Below are 18,406 nucleotides of genomic sequence, written 5' to 3'. Positions count from 1 at the left end.
TAACTGGATAGAAAAAGCACTGAAAGGGTCATATTGAATTATTTTTAAGGGTTATCTCTGGAGTGGGAAGAAAAGGGGCGACTTTCACATTTCTTATACTTGTATATTGTCTGACTCTTTAATAGTGAGGTGTTGATAAACAAGAAGGTCCTACTGTATAGCACAGGGAACTATATTCAATACTTTGTAATAGCTTATAATGAAAAAGAATATGGAAAGGAATAATATATATATGTATAACTGGATCACTATGCTATACACCAGAAATTAACACAACATTGTAAACTGACTATACTTCACTAAAAGAAAAATAGTGAGGCATATTTACGTGTTATAGAAGTGGTTCTAAAAAAACAATGATAATACAGCTAGAAGAGTGGAGATAGAACATTGCAAAGGGAAGAGTTCCATTCTGGGGGGGCGGGCCACTGGGGGATCTACAAAGAAAACAGGTGACAGTTTCTGGATAACACCAGGAGAAAAGCACCAAGAGGAAGATGTCTTACTAAATTTTTTAATGAAAGTCAATGGGAAAAAAAGTCTTTGTGATTAGACCCACTGTCTAGCAGTGAGAAGATATGGATGCTAACCCTAGCTCCATAACTCATGAGTTGTGTCACCTTGGGTAATTGCCTTAATCCCTATGGGTTTCACGTTCCCCATCTGTAAAATGAGGAGGTACAAGCATGTATTGTTTTTAAGGTCCTCTCCAACAGTCATATTTCATCATCTTAGCAATGATTATTTGTGTGTCATTCATACATTGTGCTGAATGACTTTTGAGAAGACCTTACTTTGAGGAATTCCAAATGGTATTTTGATTGCAGAGTTATGAGATTAGTATTCTGGCAAAATTGTAAAATGGTACTATCAATCTTTAGAAAAGACTCAGCTGAGCAGTGAAATACAGTACAACCTAGGACCCGATGCTTCTAGCATATGGCTAACTAGTGCTATACCAACATTGCTACAGTATCTCTGCAGTACCTGCTAGCCACAGACCCCGGAAACATCCAGCGTGAACTCCTGAAACATTACAGCAACCCTTTCCTCTACCCCAAAACCCCATAAATGCCATAAATTGGAACAAGGTGAGGTTGCAAATAAGCCACTCAGGATTGACAGTACTGCCAAACAGCCTCTAATTTTTTTCTTCCTTCAAAAGGGGACCAGCCAGGTTCAATCCCCAGTACCTCCATTAAAAATAAATAAATAAACCTAATTACTCCCCCCAAAAAATAAATTTAAAAAAATGTGAAACTTAAAAAAAAGTGAAACTTAAAAAAAAAAGAGGGGACCAGCCAGAAAGAGAAAGAAAAATACCATATATCATCACTCACATGTGGAATCTTAAAAAAAAAAAAAAAGAAGACAGAAATGAACTTATTTACAAAATAGAAACAGACTCACAGACATAGAAAACAAACTTATGGTTACAAGTGGGAAAGGGGGGTGGGAAGGGATAAATTGGGAATTCAAGATTTGCAGATGCTAATTACTATATATAAAATAGATAAACAACAAGCTCCTACTGTATAGCACAGAAAACTATATTCATTAAAAACCTATGATGAAACAGAATATGAAAACAAATATATGTATGTATATGTATGATTGAAACATGATGCTGTTCACCAGAAATTGACACAACATTGTCAACTGACTATACTTCAATTAAAAAAAAAAAAAAAAAAAAAAAAAGAAGGGCCCAAAGTGGTTTCACTCATTGGAAAAGAAACAGGGAGCTTCCAGATTCAGCTCTGGCAAGTAGAAAGCTCAGAAGTTGTCACTCTCGTTTGTACAACAAGACAAGGCTGGACAAACTGAAACATTAGTTAGTTTTCTTGGACACCACCCCGCCCCCAGAGAATTAAGGCTACAAGGGAGAGGACAACCCCTAGATCTGAAAAGACAGGCTTATCCAAAAAGACACATAGAGATTTGCTTACCTGGGGCAAAAAGCATCGGAACCATATGGGTAGGGTCACTTAAATGGCAACTGTGATGAATTGCTGAAGGCTGAGCATGGACTTGGGTGAGAATAAAAAACTCCCGAGCCTACGCTTTGGAGGGTTTTAGCTCCAGGAACCCCACCGAGCACTCCAATTGAAGCACTGAGAAAGAGCCCCTCCCGGCTCTGGGGAGGAGAGTCAACAAGAGTTATCATTGTGAAATAGGCCAGAACATTCTCTTCAACAAAGGCCTCTGCTCCAGGGGAAAATATTTGGCCTGAGCCTTATCCCAGCTGGTGGAAGGGAATTCTTCCCTCTCCAGCCCCCACCCCAGCCTTCCAGTCTCACCTAAGGGGAAAAAAAAAAAGCAGTCAATAGGGGCTGAGCTTCCAGGAAATGGCCCGAGAATGCTGAGGTCAGGGACTGGACCTGGGACAGTGACAACAGGAAGCCAAACCACTGGATTAAACCTTGTGAAAGTCACAGCCACAAGACAAGGGTCCAACAGCCACTGTGATTTAATCAGAAGATTATAAAATTACATGTTCCCCTGTACCATGCCCCCACACCAATAGGGCTCCAAGACACAGAATCTCTCTCAAGGAGTCCTACTTAAGGAAACTCAAAATCAAGAGGGGAGACAAAATCAAAGACACTATAGGAATCTCAGCCCTGGCTCCCATAATTACACCAAACATTAAGTACAGCCCAGCTCCTAGCCAATTTAACATAAATCCTAACACAAGGGAATTAAACTAGAAACCAATAACAGAAAAATAGCTGGAAAATGCCCAAATACCTGGAAATTAAGCAACATACTCCCAAATAACCCATGGGCCAAAGAAGTCTCAAGACACATTTTCAAATATCTTGAAGTAAATGAAAATATAACCTACCAACATTTGTGGGATGCAGCCAAAATAGTGCTTAAAGAGAAATTTATAGTATTCAATGTATACATTAGAAAGAAGACCTAAAATCTAAAGATCTGAACCTCACCAAAGAAGACATACAGAGGGCAAATGACAAATGAAAAGATGCTCAGTATCATTTGTCGTTAAGAGTAATGCAAATTAAAACAATAGTGTGATCCCCCTACACACCTATTAGAACGGTGGAAATCTAAAATACTAACAATACCAATTTCTCACAACGCTATGGAGTAACAGGAGCTCTCATTCATTGCTGGTGGGAATACAAAATGGTACAGCCACTTTAGAAGACAGTTTGGCAATTTCTTACAAAACTAAACATAGTCTTACCATATAATCCAGCAATTGCACACCTATATATTTACCCAACTGACCTGAAAACTTACACCCACAGGAAAACTGGCATACAGATGTTTGTAGCAGCTTTAGGCATAACTGCCAAAAGGTAGAAGAAGCCAAGATGTCCTTCAGCAGGTAGGAGAATGAATAGACAAACTGTGGTATATCCAGACAATGGAATATTATTCAGTGATGAAAAGGAAAAAGGTATCAATCCACACAAAGACATGGAGGTACCTCAAATGCATATTGCTAAGTGAAAGAAGCCACTCTGAAAAGTCTACATACTGTATGATTCCATTCATAAAGACATTCTGGAAAAGACAAATTTATGAAGATGAAAACAGGCTGGTACTTGCCAGGGACTCAGAGGGAAGGACGCTGAATAGGTAAGAAATGAGATTTTTCAGGGTGGTGAAACTATCTTTCATGATACTGTAATAGTGGATACTTGTCACTGTGCATTTGTCAAAATCCATAGAGCTTTATAGTGCAAAGAGTGGACCTGAATGTATAAAAAAATTTTTTTAATTCCAGGATGGAATGCAGAATGGAACAAAAAAATCTAACTATATTGCACATTTGTGAAAACATCCTCACTGAAGGAGGCAGAGGAAAAAGATGTTGACCTAAGTGACTGGAAATGAGTGGAATCTATAAGACCAAAGGCCAAAGGAATTTTGTACAAGCCCTGTACTCTAGTTGGTAAAGTAGTTTCCCAGGGAGGGTATAGGTTAACAATTTGAAACCCCATGCACATATACCGGAAATGAATAATGGATGGTGGCTAGTGGGAGCCAAGTTTCTCACTACCTGGAGGGGAAGGTTACATACAAGCAAGGGGAGGAGGCGAGAATGATCCATGTGGTAATGGATTAGAATTAGAGACAGCAGTATGATCTCATGTTTGGCTTAATATAGATACAGATGGTTACATATAGATAATATATCTATTTCTAGATATGGGTATATATGAGACAGGAGGAAAGGGGGCAGGGCACAATCATTAAAAGAAAGACACAGTAATTAACACCAAGATGGCAGAAGACTCAACTCCTAGTAGACCTTGGCTTCAGTATATGCTCATTGAAGTATGACAGCATGCTAAATGGCACTCCACAGGTGCTATGACAGTTTCAAGGATGATCATAAAAGGGCAAAAAGTGGGTGATGGCCCAATTTCTGGGAATCCTAGCCCCTTCCCCAAAGTAGCTGGAATAACCCTCCCACTTGTTAGCATATGAAGTTACCAAACCCATAAAAATTAACAACTTTGCACCCCACGATCTGTCTGCCTGTCTCTCTTGCTTTCGGAGACAGCCCACACTGTCTATGGAGTATGTATCGAGTATCTATCTTTCTGAATAAATTTACCTTCACTCTATGATGGCTCCCTCTTGAATTTTTTCCTGTGTGAAGCAAGGACCCTTACTTGGCAGGGTCCATCCAGGGACTCAACCGAGACCTGGACATGGCCATCCTCTCACACCCCATTTTTCCTGCATCATATACATGGGTCAGTATACACATAAATTTATATTTCCTTATTGAGATGCCCTAGAGGTAACAAGGCCCCAGTAGAAAAAAGCAAACCTAGTACCTAGATCTTGGTTTCTAATACCAATCTCCACTGAAAGGAACCAGGGTTCCTTGGAGAAATGGCTGATTCTAAGACTAAGGTGAGAAATATATAACATGGGCCTGGAGCCTACTGTAGTGCCAGAAAGTAAATGAGTGGTAAGAAACCAAGGTGATAAGGGTATGGCAAAGGGAAACAGGGCTAATTGAAAGAGCTCCAAATGGCTAAAGCTGAAAAAAAAAATTGAACAAAATAAATAAAGCAGTAATGGATTATAACCCAAGGTATTAGACAAATGAGTGCTGACTGATATAAACAGATGATTGAATAAATAAATAGGGAAGAATAGAGAATAGAGAAATCTATGCAGAATTCCAAATAGTTTCTGTAGACACTTCAACCTCAAGGACATAGAGCATAACTTCCTCATTCTTAAGGGTGGGCTATGCACTGACTTCCTTCCAAAGAGCATATTATGGAAAGGATGAAAAAAGAGCCACTTCACAGTGGAGAAAACTGACACATACTACCTCAGCCAGGTGATCAAGGTCAACTAACACCAGCAGCAATGAGTCATACTGACCATATATGCCTTGGATATGATGTGCTAAGAATGACACTTTACCTCTCCTCTTCCTCCCCTAAACCCCAGGCTAATTACGAGAACACCACCAAACCAATCCCAACTGAGGGACATTCTACAAATATCTGGCTAGTGATCCTTAAGACTGTCAAGGTCTTCGGGTACAAAGAAAGTCTAAGAAACCATCACAGCCAAGAGGAGCCTGAGAAGACCTGATGACAAAATGCAATGTGGTAGCGGGATGAGACATTAGGTAAAAACTAAGCATACCGGAGTGGGAAGGTGGGTATAGTTCAGTGGTAGAGTATGTACCTAGCAAGCATGAGGTCCTGGGTTCAATCCCCAGTATCTCCATATGCATGACTGGGTCATTATGCCGTACACCAGAAATTGACACATTGTAACTGACTATACTTCAATAAATAAATAAGTACCTAATTCCCTCCCCCCAAAATAAAATAAATAAAAATTATAAACGTGACAATATTTTTTAAAAAACTAAGTATACCTGAATAATGCATATACTTTAAGACAAAAATATAAATTTATAAATGGGTGAGAGATTAGAGGACATACATTCTAAAATGTGACCAGGTATTTTCCCATTAGGGAAACATAAAGGAACCCTTTAAACCTGTGGACCATCATCAGAGGCCTCATTTAAAGGGTTCAACATTTAAAACTGGTGTGGTCTGAGGCCGGGCAGGGCTTTTGCAATTGGCCCTCTTTTTTTTTTTTCAAGCTCAAAAAGCAGCAGTAACAATTGCCATTTTCCCAGGCTAAGTGGTTAGAGAGGTTGAATCCCTCTCCTTCTCCTCCCAGTACCACCCACACAATTGCCCGAGTCAGGCAGCTTGGGAGAGCCAAACCTGGATGAAGGTGATGGCTTTCTCCATGAGCTGGAGCCTAAGATGTCTTCTGTTTCTTTCTGAAGGAATACTATGATCTTTCCTTCCAGCGGGGCAGAACAAAGAGAACTGTTTCACAACTTATGGGATGGATTTCACACCCCATCATTTTTCAAAGATTTTTTTTTTCCTTCCCTGGGACCTTGGGAGGTTATGTTGAGGCTCGCCTGGATGGTCTGGGCACGGTCTCACATGCAAAGCAGGAGTGGCCTGCTCCTCCTCCACCTGGGCTTAGGAGTCATCTGTGCCTCTTCTCCGTGTTTAATGAGTCCTATGGGTCCCCCCTCTGAAATTTCTCCAGCACTTCTTCCCTCCTCTCTACTCCTGCTGTCTTAATTGAGTCCTTTGATCTTTGGCCTAGAGTTTTGAAAAATAACAGTTTGACTGGTCTTCCAGCTTCCCACATACTCTTACCTGGAATCCATCCTCCACACACAGCCATAAATTCTCTGAAATGCAAATCTGATCCTATCATTCCTCTGCTTTTAAATCATTTGATTACTCTTGGGTTACAAGATAAGGTCCAAAAGCCAGATAATAGGGACCTCACCTAGATTTCTAACTAGATTCCCCACCTTATCTCCTGCTTGTCCTCCCTCCTGCTCCAACTGTCCCTACCCTTGGAGCCTCAAGGCCTCAGATAGACAGATTCTATTTCTGGAGTACAAAAGGCTCTCTTCTTTTTTTTTAAAACCTTTTTTAAAAATGTATTTTTAAATCTTATTTTATTTATTTTTAAATTTTTAGGAGGGGAGGTAATTAGTTTTTTTTAATTGTTTTTTTTTTTAAGTGGAGGTACTGAGGATTGAACCCAAGACCTCAGGCATGCAAAGCACACACTCTACCACTGAGCTATGCCCTCCCCACAACTTCATAGATTTCAGACATGGGGTTCTACAATGTATAAGCTACAGAGAGGTAGTCATTTTTAGTCAGTGTTTTTTCTAAAATCATTCTTCTTTTTCTATTTCTTTTCCTTTTTAGGGGGTGATGAGTTAGTTTATTTGTTTATTTATTTATTTTTAATGGCAGTACTGGGGATTGAACCCAGGACATCCTGCATGCTAAGCATGTGCTCTACCATTGAGCTATACCCTCCCCCTCAAAAGGCTCTCTCCTGCTGCTTGGTACCTCTACATGCAGTGCCCTCTCTGCCAGGAAGGTCTCCTCATGCTGCAGTTGGGGGGCAAGAGCCTGGCATGCCATGAAGAAAGACAAGGAAGTGAGGGGAAGGAGGGAATTGAAAAATATTACTAAAACAGCACTCTGCTGGGCTCTGATCTGGGTGTTCCCCGAAATCCCAAATGAATGAATGGATCGCTGACCATGAGTTCCAGGCTGCAGAGGCAGGCAAGTGAGAACAGATAGACTCGGAGGGGAGCTCTGAATTTTCTCCTGCTACTCAAAACCCTTTCTCTACTTTCCTCTCCCTGCCCTTTCTTTCAGATCTCCGTGTTTACATTTCTTCTAATTTACAGACTACTACAACACTACCTCAGATGCATTTCACTGTGCCACGCATAATTTATTTATTCATTCCTCATAAATCAATTCCTCCAGCCATCTGGAAAACCAGAACCACTTCGACAGCCTTTCAAGCTCCTTTTAACTAATCTTTTTAGGACGTGCCATTGTGTTTGGCACAAAGCATAGTATTTTATGCAGTTTCACCACTGACTATCAAGGACTTTATGACCTTTTTTTCTGTTGCTGTTGTTGTGTTCATCAGGAAATCCCACATGAAAACATTAAATAAAGTAAGAACAATTAAAAAGCAAAGCAAGGGGGAGCATAATAGCTCAGTGGTAGAGCGTGTGCTTTGCATGCAAAAAGTCCTGAGTTCAATCCCCAGTACCTTTACTAAAGAAAATAATAAATTTTTTTTAAAAAGCAAGGCAAGAAAATTCTATCACTACAGAGTGTTTTAAGTGGGCTGATTTTTGTGTGTGGCTCGTGGTAAACAGCCTCCTTATTATATGGTCAGACCTTGGAAACCACAGGTAGTAATTCTCCCGTAAAGAATAGTGAAAAGTGGTTAAGGACAACTCCTGCAAAAACACATTCCACAATCATAAGCAATAGCAAAATCCTGTCTGTCTCAGTCCTCTAGTTTATTAGATGGGAATAACAGATACTCACCCCAATCACCTACTGAGAGCAATGTGAATACACAAAAAGTACTCTGGTTATAGACGTTCTATGAAATCATTTTCCAGCACAAGCAATACTGATTAACTAAGCTAAAAGACTCTGGTTTAGCCAGAAGGGTTAAGCAGGGGTGGCCAGTTTAAGTTTATAAATACCCTAACTGACCACTTCACTAGGGCCAGTAATTAGTACCACTGGCTCACTATGGTTGTAACTATACATAAGTGGAAGTGATACACACGTGTCCCTTTTATATTTGTAGGCAAAGAGGAAAAACCACCAAATACCAAACCATGAGTACCTTTTTTTATGAACTTTAAATTCAGGAGTTCTCTTCTACTGTCACTGCCCTGAGGTACCTTTACCAGGCAAATTTCTTGTCATTCTTTTGAACGTGTGGTTTTTGTCTAGGTATGTTCATCCCAAGTTGGTCACCTCCTCAGAGAGGCCTTCCCTGATCTTTCTAACTAGAGGGTTATTCTCCAGTCATCATCTGTCATCAGTTAGTTTATTTCCATCCTAGTACTTACCACAATGGGTAATTAACTAGGGAGTCTGTTTGTTTACTCATTTACCCAACTAGATCTAAATTCCAGATCAACTTGGATCTTATCTATGTTCATCCTGCCCTTGCTTCCCCAGTGCCTATAACAGTGCCTGGTTCGCAGCTGGTGCTCAAAAAGCACTTGCTGAATGAAGGAATGTGTCCTCATAATGACAATAAGGTTAACCCAAACTTCTTAGCATGACATTCAAGGCCCCAATTTACTTACTTGGGTTTACAGTCTGCCTTTTTATACCTCTGTATATTAAGCCTGTTGAAACTCTGCAAAAGCTTGCTTTTATTTTTTAGGTTTATGTGTTCATTTATTTATCTATTTTACTTTTTAATGGAGGTACTGGGGATTGAACCCAGGACCTCATGCATGCTATACCCTTCCACTCTGTAAAAGCTTGCTTTCTGCCTTGAGTGCTCTTTTTCCTACCAAATAACTTCTTTTTCAAGGCACTTCTCAAACACACCTTTTCTGTGAAATTTTTTCCAATCCTCCAGTGACACACACACACACACAAATAATGAATCCTCTAAGTTCTTATAAGAGCTATAGCACTTAAAATATAGGGTTATAATAGAAATAAACTAATAATAAGAAAAAGAATTGGGGGGAGGTTATAGCTTAGTGGTTGAGCACGTGCTTAGCATGCATGAGGTCCTGGGTTCAGTCCTCAGTACCTCTATTTAAAAACAAAGAAAAAAAGAAGAAGAGTGATAGCTAACTTTTTATTGAGCATTAACTCAATGCCAGGTACATAAACATTTTATATGTTATTATCTCATTTAATCTGGAAAACGACTCTAAGGTAAATACTATCATAAGTACTCACATGTCTGTTTGGCTAGCTAGAATCAACTTCATGAAGGCAGGGATGGTGCTTTCAAGTTTTGCTAATTCCAAGAACCTAGCAAAGTATCTGCCATGTCATATACCCTTAATACAAGTTTGCTAAATAGTGAATTCTGACAGCAGTTTCTTGTTCCCTGACTTTACTTTGACAATGGCAATTCCAATTAATTAAGGAAAACAGATGATAGTTTTAAGTAATTATACGAATTTAATCTTAAAGTGATACAGTCCTTTCTAATGACAATAAGAAACTCAGAAGTCACAAAAGGGTGATATACCTAGCTATTTCAAAATTTTAAATATTTGTAGATAGAAAAACAGTTAAAAAAGGCAAATCTGAAATGGAAATATATTCAACCTACATTATACAAAAGATTAATAATAATATATAAAGGGCTTCTATAAAAAAAAATCAGAAAAGATAATCAGCCCATTAGAAAAATAGGAACATCATATGAGTAGGAAACTTCCAGGAAAAGAAATTTAAATGGTTAATAAACATATGAAAATATGCTCAACCTCATTAATTTTAAAAAGTAAAAATTAAAACAATAATAGGAATATATTTCTTTATTTTACTTATCATATTGTAAAGATTAAAAAAGAATTGTAATATTCACCCCTAGCAAGGCTATGGGGAAATAAGCACACTTATACTGTCGTGCTATAGAAATGTTCTCATACACTTAAAGATACACACACACACACACACACACACACACACACACACACACACACACAAGGTTGTCCATTGCAGCACTGTTTGTAATAGCAAAAGACTGGAAGCAATTGATATGTGCAACAATAGAAGCTTGGTTAAATCAACTATGGTACAGTTACACCATGAAACTGCATGCAGCCACTGAGAAGAATGACGTTACTGGATAACCAAATAATAGATAAGGGGAATTCTCATTTTATAAACATATTCCAGATAATAAAAAACCAATTACAACAAGGGGAAAGAATTTGAACAGACACTTCATCAAAGAAGATATACAATTGGCAAATAAGCCCATGAAATGATGTTCAACATCCTAAGCCATTAGGGAAATTAAATTAAAACCATGATGAGATAGCACTACATACCTATTAGAATAGCTACAATAAAAATTACTGAAAATACCAAGAGCTGTTGAGGATGCGGAACAAGTGGAACCACCGTACATAGCTAGTTCAGATGCAAAATGGTACAGCCGTGGGGTGAGGGTATATAGCTCAGTGCTAGAGCATGTGCTTAGCATGCACGAGGTCCTGGGTTCAGCCCCCAGTATTTCCATTAAAATAAATAATAAATAGACCTAATTATCTCCCCCCACCAAAGCAAAACAAAAAAATGGTACAGCCACTCTGGAACATGGTTTGACAGTTTCTTATAAAGCTCAGCATACGTTTATCACACAACCCAGCAATCCCACTCTGGGGTATACCACTCAGCAGAAGGGAATGGAACAACCTGGAACACTCTCCAGGGCATTAAGCTGAGTGAATGAAGTCAGTCTCAAAGGTTGACTGACTCTGTGACACCATGTATAAGACAGTCTCAAAAAGGAAAAACTATGGGACAGAGAACAGATCAGTGGTTACCAGGGCTTGGGGGTAGGGGGAAGTCTGACTGCAAAGGGATAATAAAAAGGAATTCTTTGGGGGTGTTGAATTGTGTGTCCTGTCAGTGGGGGTGGTTACAAGTATCTACACATGTGTTAAAATTCAGAGGACTGTGTGTTCTTTTTTTTTTTAGATTCCACATATGAGCGATCTCATATGTGAAAAAATGTGACAATGCATATACGTATGTTCATGTATAACTGAAAAATTGTGCTCTACACTGGAATTTGACACAACATTGTAAAATGACTATAACTCAATAAAAAAATGTTTTAAAAAAAAGGACCATGTGCCAGGAGAGAAATGAATGTTATGGTATGTATATTGAAAATAATCTTTAAAAAGTTAAATTGTCATCAGAAGTAATGATACCTTCTATGTCTCCATCTAAGGGAGGAACATCATCTCTCATGGAGAAATCCATGGCTGTCTCCGGTATGTCCATCAAGTCTTCATCACTGGAACTGCTCTGGAAGCTATTGAAACTCCCCTGCTGAAAGCCTCTGTTATCCATGGCTCCTGTGCAGAAAGAAAAATAGAAGGCTTATTACAATGACCTCCGTACTCCTTACCACCCATTCCTTTTTTTTTTTTTATTGTGGTCAATACACATAACATAAAATTTACCGTTTTTTTTTTATTGAGTTATAGTCATTTTACAATGTTGTGTCAACTTCCAGTGTAGAGCACAATTTTTCAGTTACACATGAACATACATATAGTCATTGTCACATTTTAAAATTTACCATTTGAACCATTTTGAAATTAGAAATTCTGCAGCATTTAGCACATTTACAATGTTGTGCAGTCATCATCCCTATCCATTTCCAGAATGTTTTCATCTCAAACAGAAACGCTATATCCAATAAACATAACTCCCGATCCCCCTACCACCCCAGCCCCTTACAACCTCTGCTCTCTTTCTGTGCCTGTGATTTGCTGATTCTGGATGTTTCCTATAAGTGTAATTGTCTAATATGTGGCCCTCTGTGTCTGGTTTCTTTCATTTCTCATAATTTTTTCAAGGCTCCGCCATGCTATAGCATGTTATCAGTAGTACCTTCCTTTTTAGGACGGAATAATTCCCATTGCAGAGATATACCACATCTTATCCATTTATGAGTTGATGGACATTTGGGTAGCTTTCACCATTTTTTTAGGGGGCAGGTAATTATGTTTTTACTTATTTATCTTTAATGGCAGTACTGGGGATTGAACCCAGGACCTTGTGCATGCAAGGCATGCACTCTACCATTGAGCTATACCCTCCTCCAGCTTTCACCTTTTGAATGACCACTTATTTGTATGTCTTCTTTCCTGCTCTTATTTGGACAATATAGATATGCAAACTACTTAGCATATTCAGTTGCTCTCCAGATATAATGTACCACTACCCTTACCATGTAGTTGATAGCAGTTTTTTGAGAAGCCAGGCAAATGAGCAAACCAAATGAGGACACACATACAAAACCCATGGGAGTTCACAAGTAATCGACTCAAATAAAAGCTAGACATCAATATCAAAAAATGTGCTAGCCATCTAGGAGTGGAAAAACTCTACCTTATGCCTCTTACTCTTTAATAGCTCCTAACAATATAGATGCACAGCAAGATTGGGAAAAACAGATTTACTGTGCTGTTCAATGTTGTTTTCTGCTCAATGATTTAATATCCAAGATGAAACATCCCAATTGGGAACCTTCAGGTTATAAAATTTTACTCAAAAAATCTTAGTATACTGATTTTTTAAAAACCAGCATTACAGCCAACTTTGCCTTATCTAGCCCTGCCCTACCCCTCAAATTTTTTTTTGATGAAATCTTGCTTGAGTATCATAGTCAGCAAAGTTCTTCAGGATTAAGCAGATCATACTCCTTTTGAGGTGTTACAACTCTTTTAAGAAAATTCTTACTCTGGGTTATCAGAATTATGCATGAGAATATGGCAAAGACCATGTAGGTTACATTAAGCTTTAGGCCTAAGAAACTGGAATCCCAACAGGTAAATTAAATATTTTAAACATTGAGCATAAAAGAGGAAGAATCAGCATTTACCAGGACTTTGATTAATTTTCAGGCACTGGGCTATGTGCTTAAAGTGAATTCTTTTTCACTTAATTTTTCCAGCATTCCTGTGCTGAGGCATTATCACTTCTGGTGCAGATGAGGAAACTGAAGGTCAAATAGGCTAAGTAACTTGCCCAGTTAGTGTTTAAAAAAAAGATTAAGCTCCAAACCACACGTTCAATTTCACAACCCCTCACTTGTGATAAAGAGGTCAGCCTGACCAAGGAGGTCAGCATGAGTGACATTTATGAATCACCTACTCTGCAAGAATCATTGTGGGATAGTAGGACGGACACAAAAATGATGCTGGGTAGGCCAGATGAGATGAAGATTGGGAGGCAAAGCTTTGGGAGTTGTCAACATCAAGGTGATGGCTGAAATCAAGAGAATGGCCATTCCAAGGGAAATCTTCCATTGACTTCTGGATAAGGATGACTATCAATAAAAGAAATGCATTCCACAACCTTCTTTAGTATACACCAAGAGCTTGAACTCAGTACAGACATGAACTGAAACCATACATTCCCCAGGAACGTGACCATGCTTCCATGGTGACATGTAGTCAAGTAGAGAAGGTAGGATCATTGACCCAGAGGTACTAATAACGTAGACCAGGATGGATCAGAAAACCATTTCCTCAGCTACAAAAACTCTAACCTTGCTTTGTGGAACAAATATTTCCTAGGATACTAAGAACCCATGTTTTGTGGCCTCAGCCGAGCTCCTTCGCTGCTAGCCAGTCCTCCATCCTCGCTAGGCTTTTGCCCCTGCTCTATCCTGCTTCCTTCACTCCCCTTCTCTTCTCTGAGCACACCTGCAAAAATGTACTTACACCAATTCCCTGCCTCCGCTGCTGCTTCTAAATCTAACCTGACTACCACAGGGTCCTAAGCCGTTTTTTCCTATTACTAACAACGCAGAGGCAATTTGGAATCTGTCGGTCTTCCCTCCTGTCATTCAGGAAGAAGTGTCTTTACTCTTTTTATTTTCATTGAAGTACAGTTGATTTACAATGTTGTGTTAGTTTCTGGTGTACAGCATAGTGATTCAGATGTGTATATACATGTATATATATGTATATATATTCCTGTTCATATTCGTTTTCATTATAGACCATTACAAGGTATTGAATATAATTCCCTATGCTATACAGTAGAGCTTTGTTATGTTTTGTTTTATTTTGCTTTGTTTTTACTTAAGTATAATCAGTTTACAATGTGTCAATCTCTGGTGTAAAACATAATGTTTCAGTCATACATATACATACATATATTTATTTTCATATTCTTCTTCATTATGGGTTACTATAAGATATTGAATATAGTTCCCTGTGCTATACAGAAGAAACTTGTTGTTTATCTACTTTGTATATACTAGTTAATATTTGCAAATCTCGAATTCCCAGTCTATCCCTTACCACCCTCTTTCCCCCTGGTAACTATAAGATTGTGTACTATGTGAAACTGTTTCTGTTCTGTAGATAAAGAACCTTGTTTTTATCTATTTTATATATAGTAGTTAGTATCTACAAATTCATAACTCCCAATTTATCCCTCCCACCCTCTTTTCCCCCTGGTAACCATAAGTTTGTTTTCTATGTCTGTGAGTCTGTCTCTGTTTTGTTGTTTTGTAAATAAGTTCATTTGTATCCTTCTTTTTTTTTAGAATCCACATGTAAGTGATATCATATGGTATTTTTCTTTCTCTTTCTGGCTTACTTCACTTAGTATGACAATCTCCAGGTCCATCCATGTTGCTGCAAATAGCATTATTTACTCTTTTTAATGGCTGAGTAGTATTCCATCACACACACACACACACACACACACACACACACACACACACACACACACACACACACACACTACAACTTCTTTATCCAGTCATCTGTTGATGGACATTCCATGTCTTGGCTATTGCAAATAGTGCTGCTATGAACATTGGGGTGCATGTATCTTTTCGAATTAAGAGTTTCCTTCAGATATATGCCCAGGAGTGGGATTGCTGAGTCATACGGTAACTCCATTTTCAGTTTTTAAAGGAATCTCTGTACTGTTTTCCATAAAAAATAGCCTACTTTGCTCTGAATCTGACTGAGATAACAGATCCTTCCCTGCCTTACTCTGAATTATTTTATCTTAGCCTTTAAGGAAACCTACTACCTCTAGCTCTCACCTCTGCCTCAAGCTCCAGTCCCAAATTCCCAAGAACTCCATCTGACACTTCTGTTGCTGCATCAAACTTCACAGGATGAAAATGAAAAACAAGTAGAAATGACATTAGCCTAAAGACAAATAATAAAATCGAAACCAGGCGTGTTCCCTGCCCTTATCTCCCACATCAACTTTCCCTTTTAAATGCAGGTGGCATCAGAGTCAATATTTGCAGTTGATATTTGTCTAACTATGGGATTTACTACATTCACCAAATCTATAAAAGCAGTCAACCTCAAAAGTAGGCATTCCAGGTTTCTAGAAATCTTAACATAAAACAAGCACCATTTTAGCTGATGAGAAGAACTGAGGCTAACAGCATAGTACAACTCGACTTTCTTTCTGTTTAAATTCATCAAACGCCCCTGAATTCCAGTGACTAGCACCAAAAGTTGGCATGAATAAATTTTTAAACGATGCAGAATCCTCTCCCTCTCTTGGTTCCGTGTTTCATTCAGGAAATGATTTAAAATACTCAGTTCCAGCAACTCAACGTTAGCCACACAAATCATAGGAAGAAAAAGTACGGGGAGTCCAAAAATAATTTACATTTGGCTTTGGAATATGTCCTGTAGTCATATTTTCAGAGGGTGTACCTATTGTTCTGGGACTTCATTAAAACAAAATAATGACGCTACAAGATGAAGACTCAACAAAGGAGAAGTTGGAAAACTTTTCCGTTTCCCCATAGGGACCTTACAAACTCCTTCCTGTAACCCACTGACACAGAACACTAACACAGAACACTCCAGCTAAATTGAGCTGCCTCATTTCAAACATTTCCTGGAGCAGCTATCTGGTTCAGTGTTTGGGTTGTAAAGTGCTTCCTTAATAAGTACATAGAAATAAAGGGTCAACAAAAGAAAATTAGAAGAAGCCAGTGAAGCAAGCAAAACAGATGCAACAAATCGGAGTCAAACAAAGAAAACAAACATCAGTAAATCAAAGTGATATTTGTCCATGGATAATGCATTCTGGTACCGTCTCTGGTTTTATTTTGCAGATGTAACAAAAAAAAAAAAGTTCAAGAGAAAAAGTTAAAGTGGCAGAATGAGGAAATGATTTAAAGTTCCTCAAAGTTGAGATCTGATCCCTCATTTAGTTGAACTCCAAGCAGGAGGCCTCTGTGGGGCCTTCCTGGGAAAGACCCCTCCCCCACATCCTCTGCTGCAACTCCTCTCTCTGACATACCCAGATAATAGTATCTCCTGTATATTTCCTGAGTTTTTCAGATGCTAAAAACCACCACCAAAGGGAAGAAATTAACTACTTGATGATTGAGAGCACGTGCTCCCCGAGACCTTCTGGCGCCTAAGGATTGATCACCATCAATCCATCAGAGAATTGTGCATGAGCTGATCACGTATCCTGTGACCCCCGCCTCCCTTACTTGGCCTTTAAATATGCTTTGCTGAAACTCTTCAAGGATTTTGGGGTTTTCTTGGGCATAAGCCACCTCGTCTTCCTTGCTTGGCCCTGCAATAAACCTTTCTCTGCTCTAAACTCTGACGTTTCAGTTTGGTCTCATGGAATGCCAGGCACATGAACTTGCATTTGGTAACACTCTTTCCATAATATTTTGGAGCTTCACTGTAACACGTCAGTCCAGAGAGTGGCACATCTGGAATAAATCCAGCCTCTAGATTGTCACAAGCCTGAGGTCAGCCAGAATTTAGGGTAAGGCCAGGAACAAAGTAAAGGGATTTGATTTCATATACCAACTAGTAGATTAGTATAGGGCTTGTCATATAAGGGAGGGTTAGGGAGGAGGCCAATAGGGTAAAAGGCTGTTTGGTTGATATTTGTGTTATGTAGCTGACACTTTCAGTGTCTTTTGTCACCTTCTTGCTTACAATCATACGCTGGTTCCCCATTGTCTTTTGGGTCAAGTTTACATTTCTTTGCATGGCACTTGGAGCCCTATCAAATCTAAATCCCATCTACCCAAAGAGACATATTTCCTGTCACAGATTTGTTAGACTCCACCTTGGCCATGTACTTTTATGCCTCTGTGCCTTTGCTCAGGTCAGATATTCTATCTGTAATCCCATCCAGTCCTGCCTCCTCTTTCCAGCCTGGTGAAATCCCATTCAATCCATCTAGGACCGGCTCATACAGGCTTCTCCCTCAGCACCCGCTTTTTTCAGACATCTATGTTGATTGCACAATCTCTTCCACTTGAGTCTTGTGACTACACCATGTCCTTCTCATTTCTGTTGTCTCAACAACTCTGGTGTTGTTCCAGGGAAGGTATTCAATAAATGCTTACTGAGGAAAATTCCAGTTTGGAGGGAGGGGGAAGGTTAATAGCCAATCAACATATGTATATAGTCGACACTCAATAAATCTATGCCTTGCCCTCTGAGGGCAGAGGATTAAGGATACAAAAAGCATTTGTTACCCTGTCGTTACTCTCAAGGAATTTATGATCTAGTTGGGGAGGAAACTTTCACATAATGCAATCACACAATAGCTAAGTGTTAAACGGTTAGAATCAAAGTGAAATTGGCATTCTAAAAATGGAGGGGAGATTGTAAGCGAGACACCCTCCAAGGCCTCCTGGAGGAAAGAGGGTGTTCCAGGACCAGGAAACAAAATGCCCAAAGGCTTGAGATTAGAATGAGGCTGGCATTTGTGCTTGACTAGAGGACAGGGTAGCTGTAGGGGAGAGT

At 39.1% G+C, this 18,406-nt stretch overlaps 1 protein-coding gene and 1 non-coding gene across 2 annotated transcripts in view; both read right to left on the bottom strand.

The window, feature by feature from the left end:
- CLCN5 (chloride voltage-gated channel 5) overlaps positions 1-18,406 on the bottom strand; it is a 141,121-nt gene that overhangs the window by 16,597 nt on the left and 106,118 nt on the right. The window contains exon 3 of the mRNA XM_032474670.1: positions 11,805-11,974. Coding sequence (XP_032330561.1) covers positions 11,805-11,974 — 170 coding nt within the window. The remainder of the gene's footprint in view (positions 1-11,804; positions 11,975-18,406) is intronic.
- On the bottom strand, positions 12,653-12,724 carry TRNAA-UGC. Its single transcript has one exon. It is a non-coding gene; the product is annotated as a tRNA-Ala (tRNA).

Source organism: Camelus ferus, chromosome X (assembly GCF_009834535.1).
Source record: "Camelus ferus isolate YT-003-E chromosome X, BCGSAC_Cfer_1.0, whole genome shotgun sequence".
NCBI classification, from domain to species: Eukaryota; Metazoa; Chordata; class Mammalia; order Artiodactyla; family Camelidae; genus Camelus; species Camelus ferus.
This window is presented reverse-complemented; position numbering and strand designations above follow the sequence as displayed.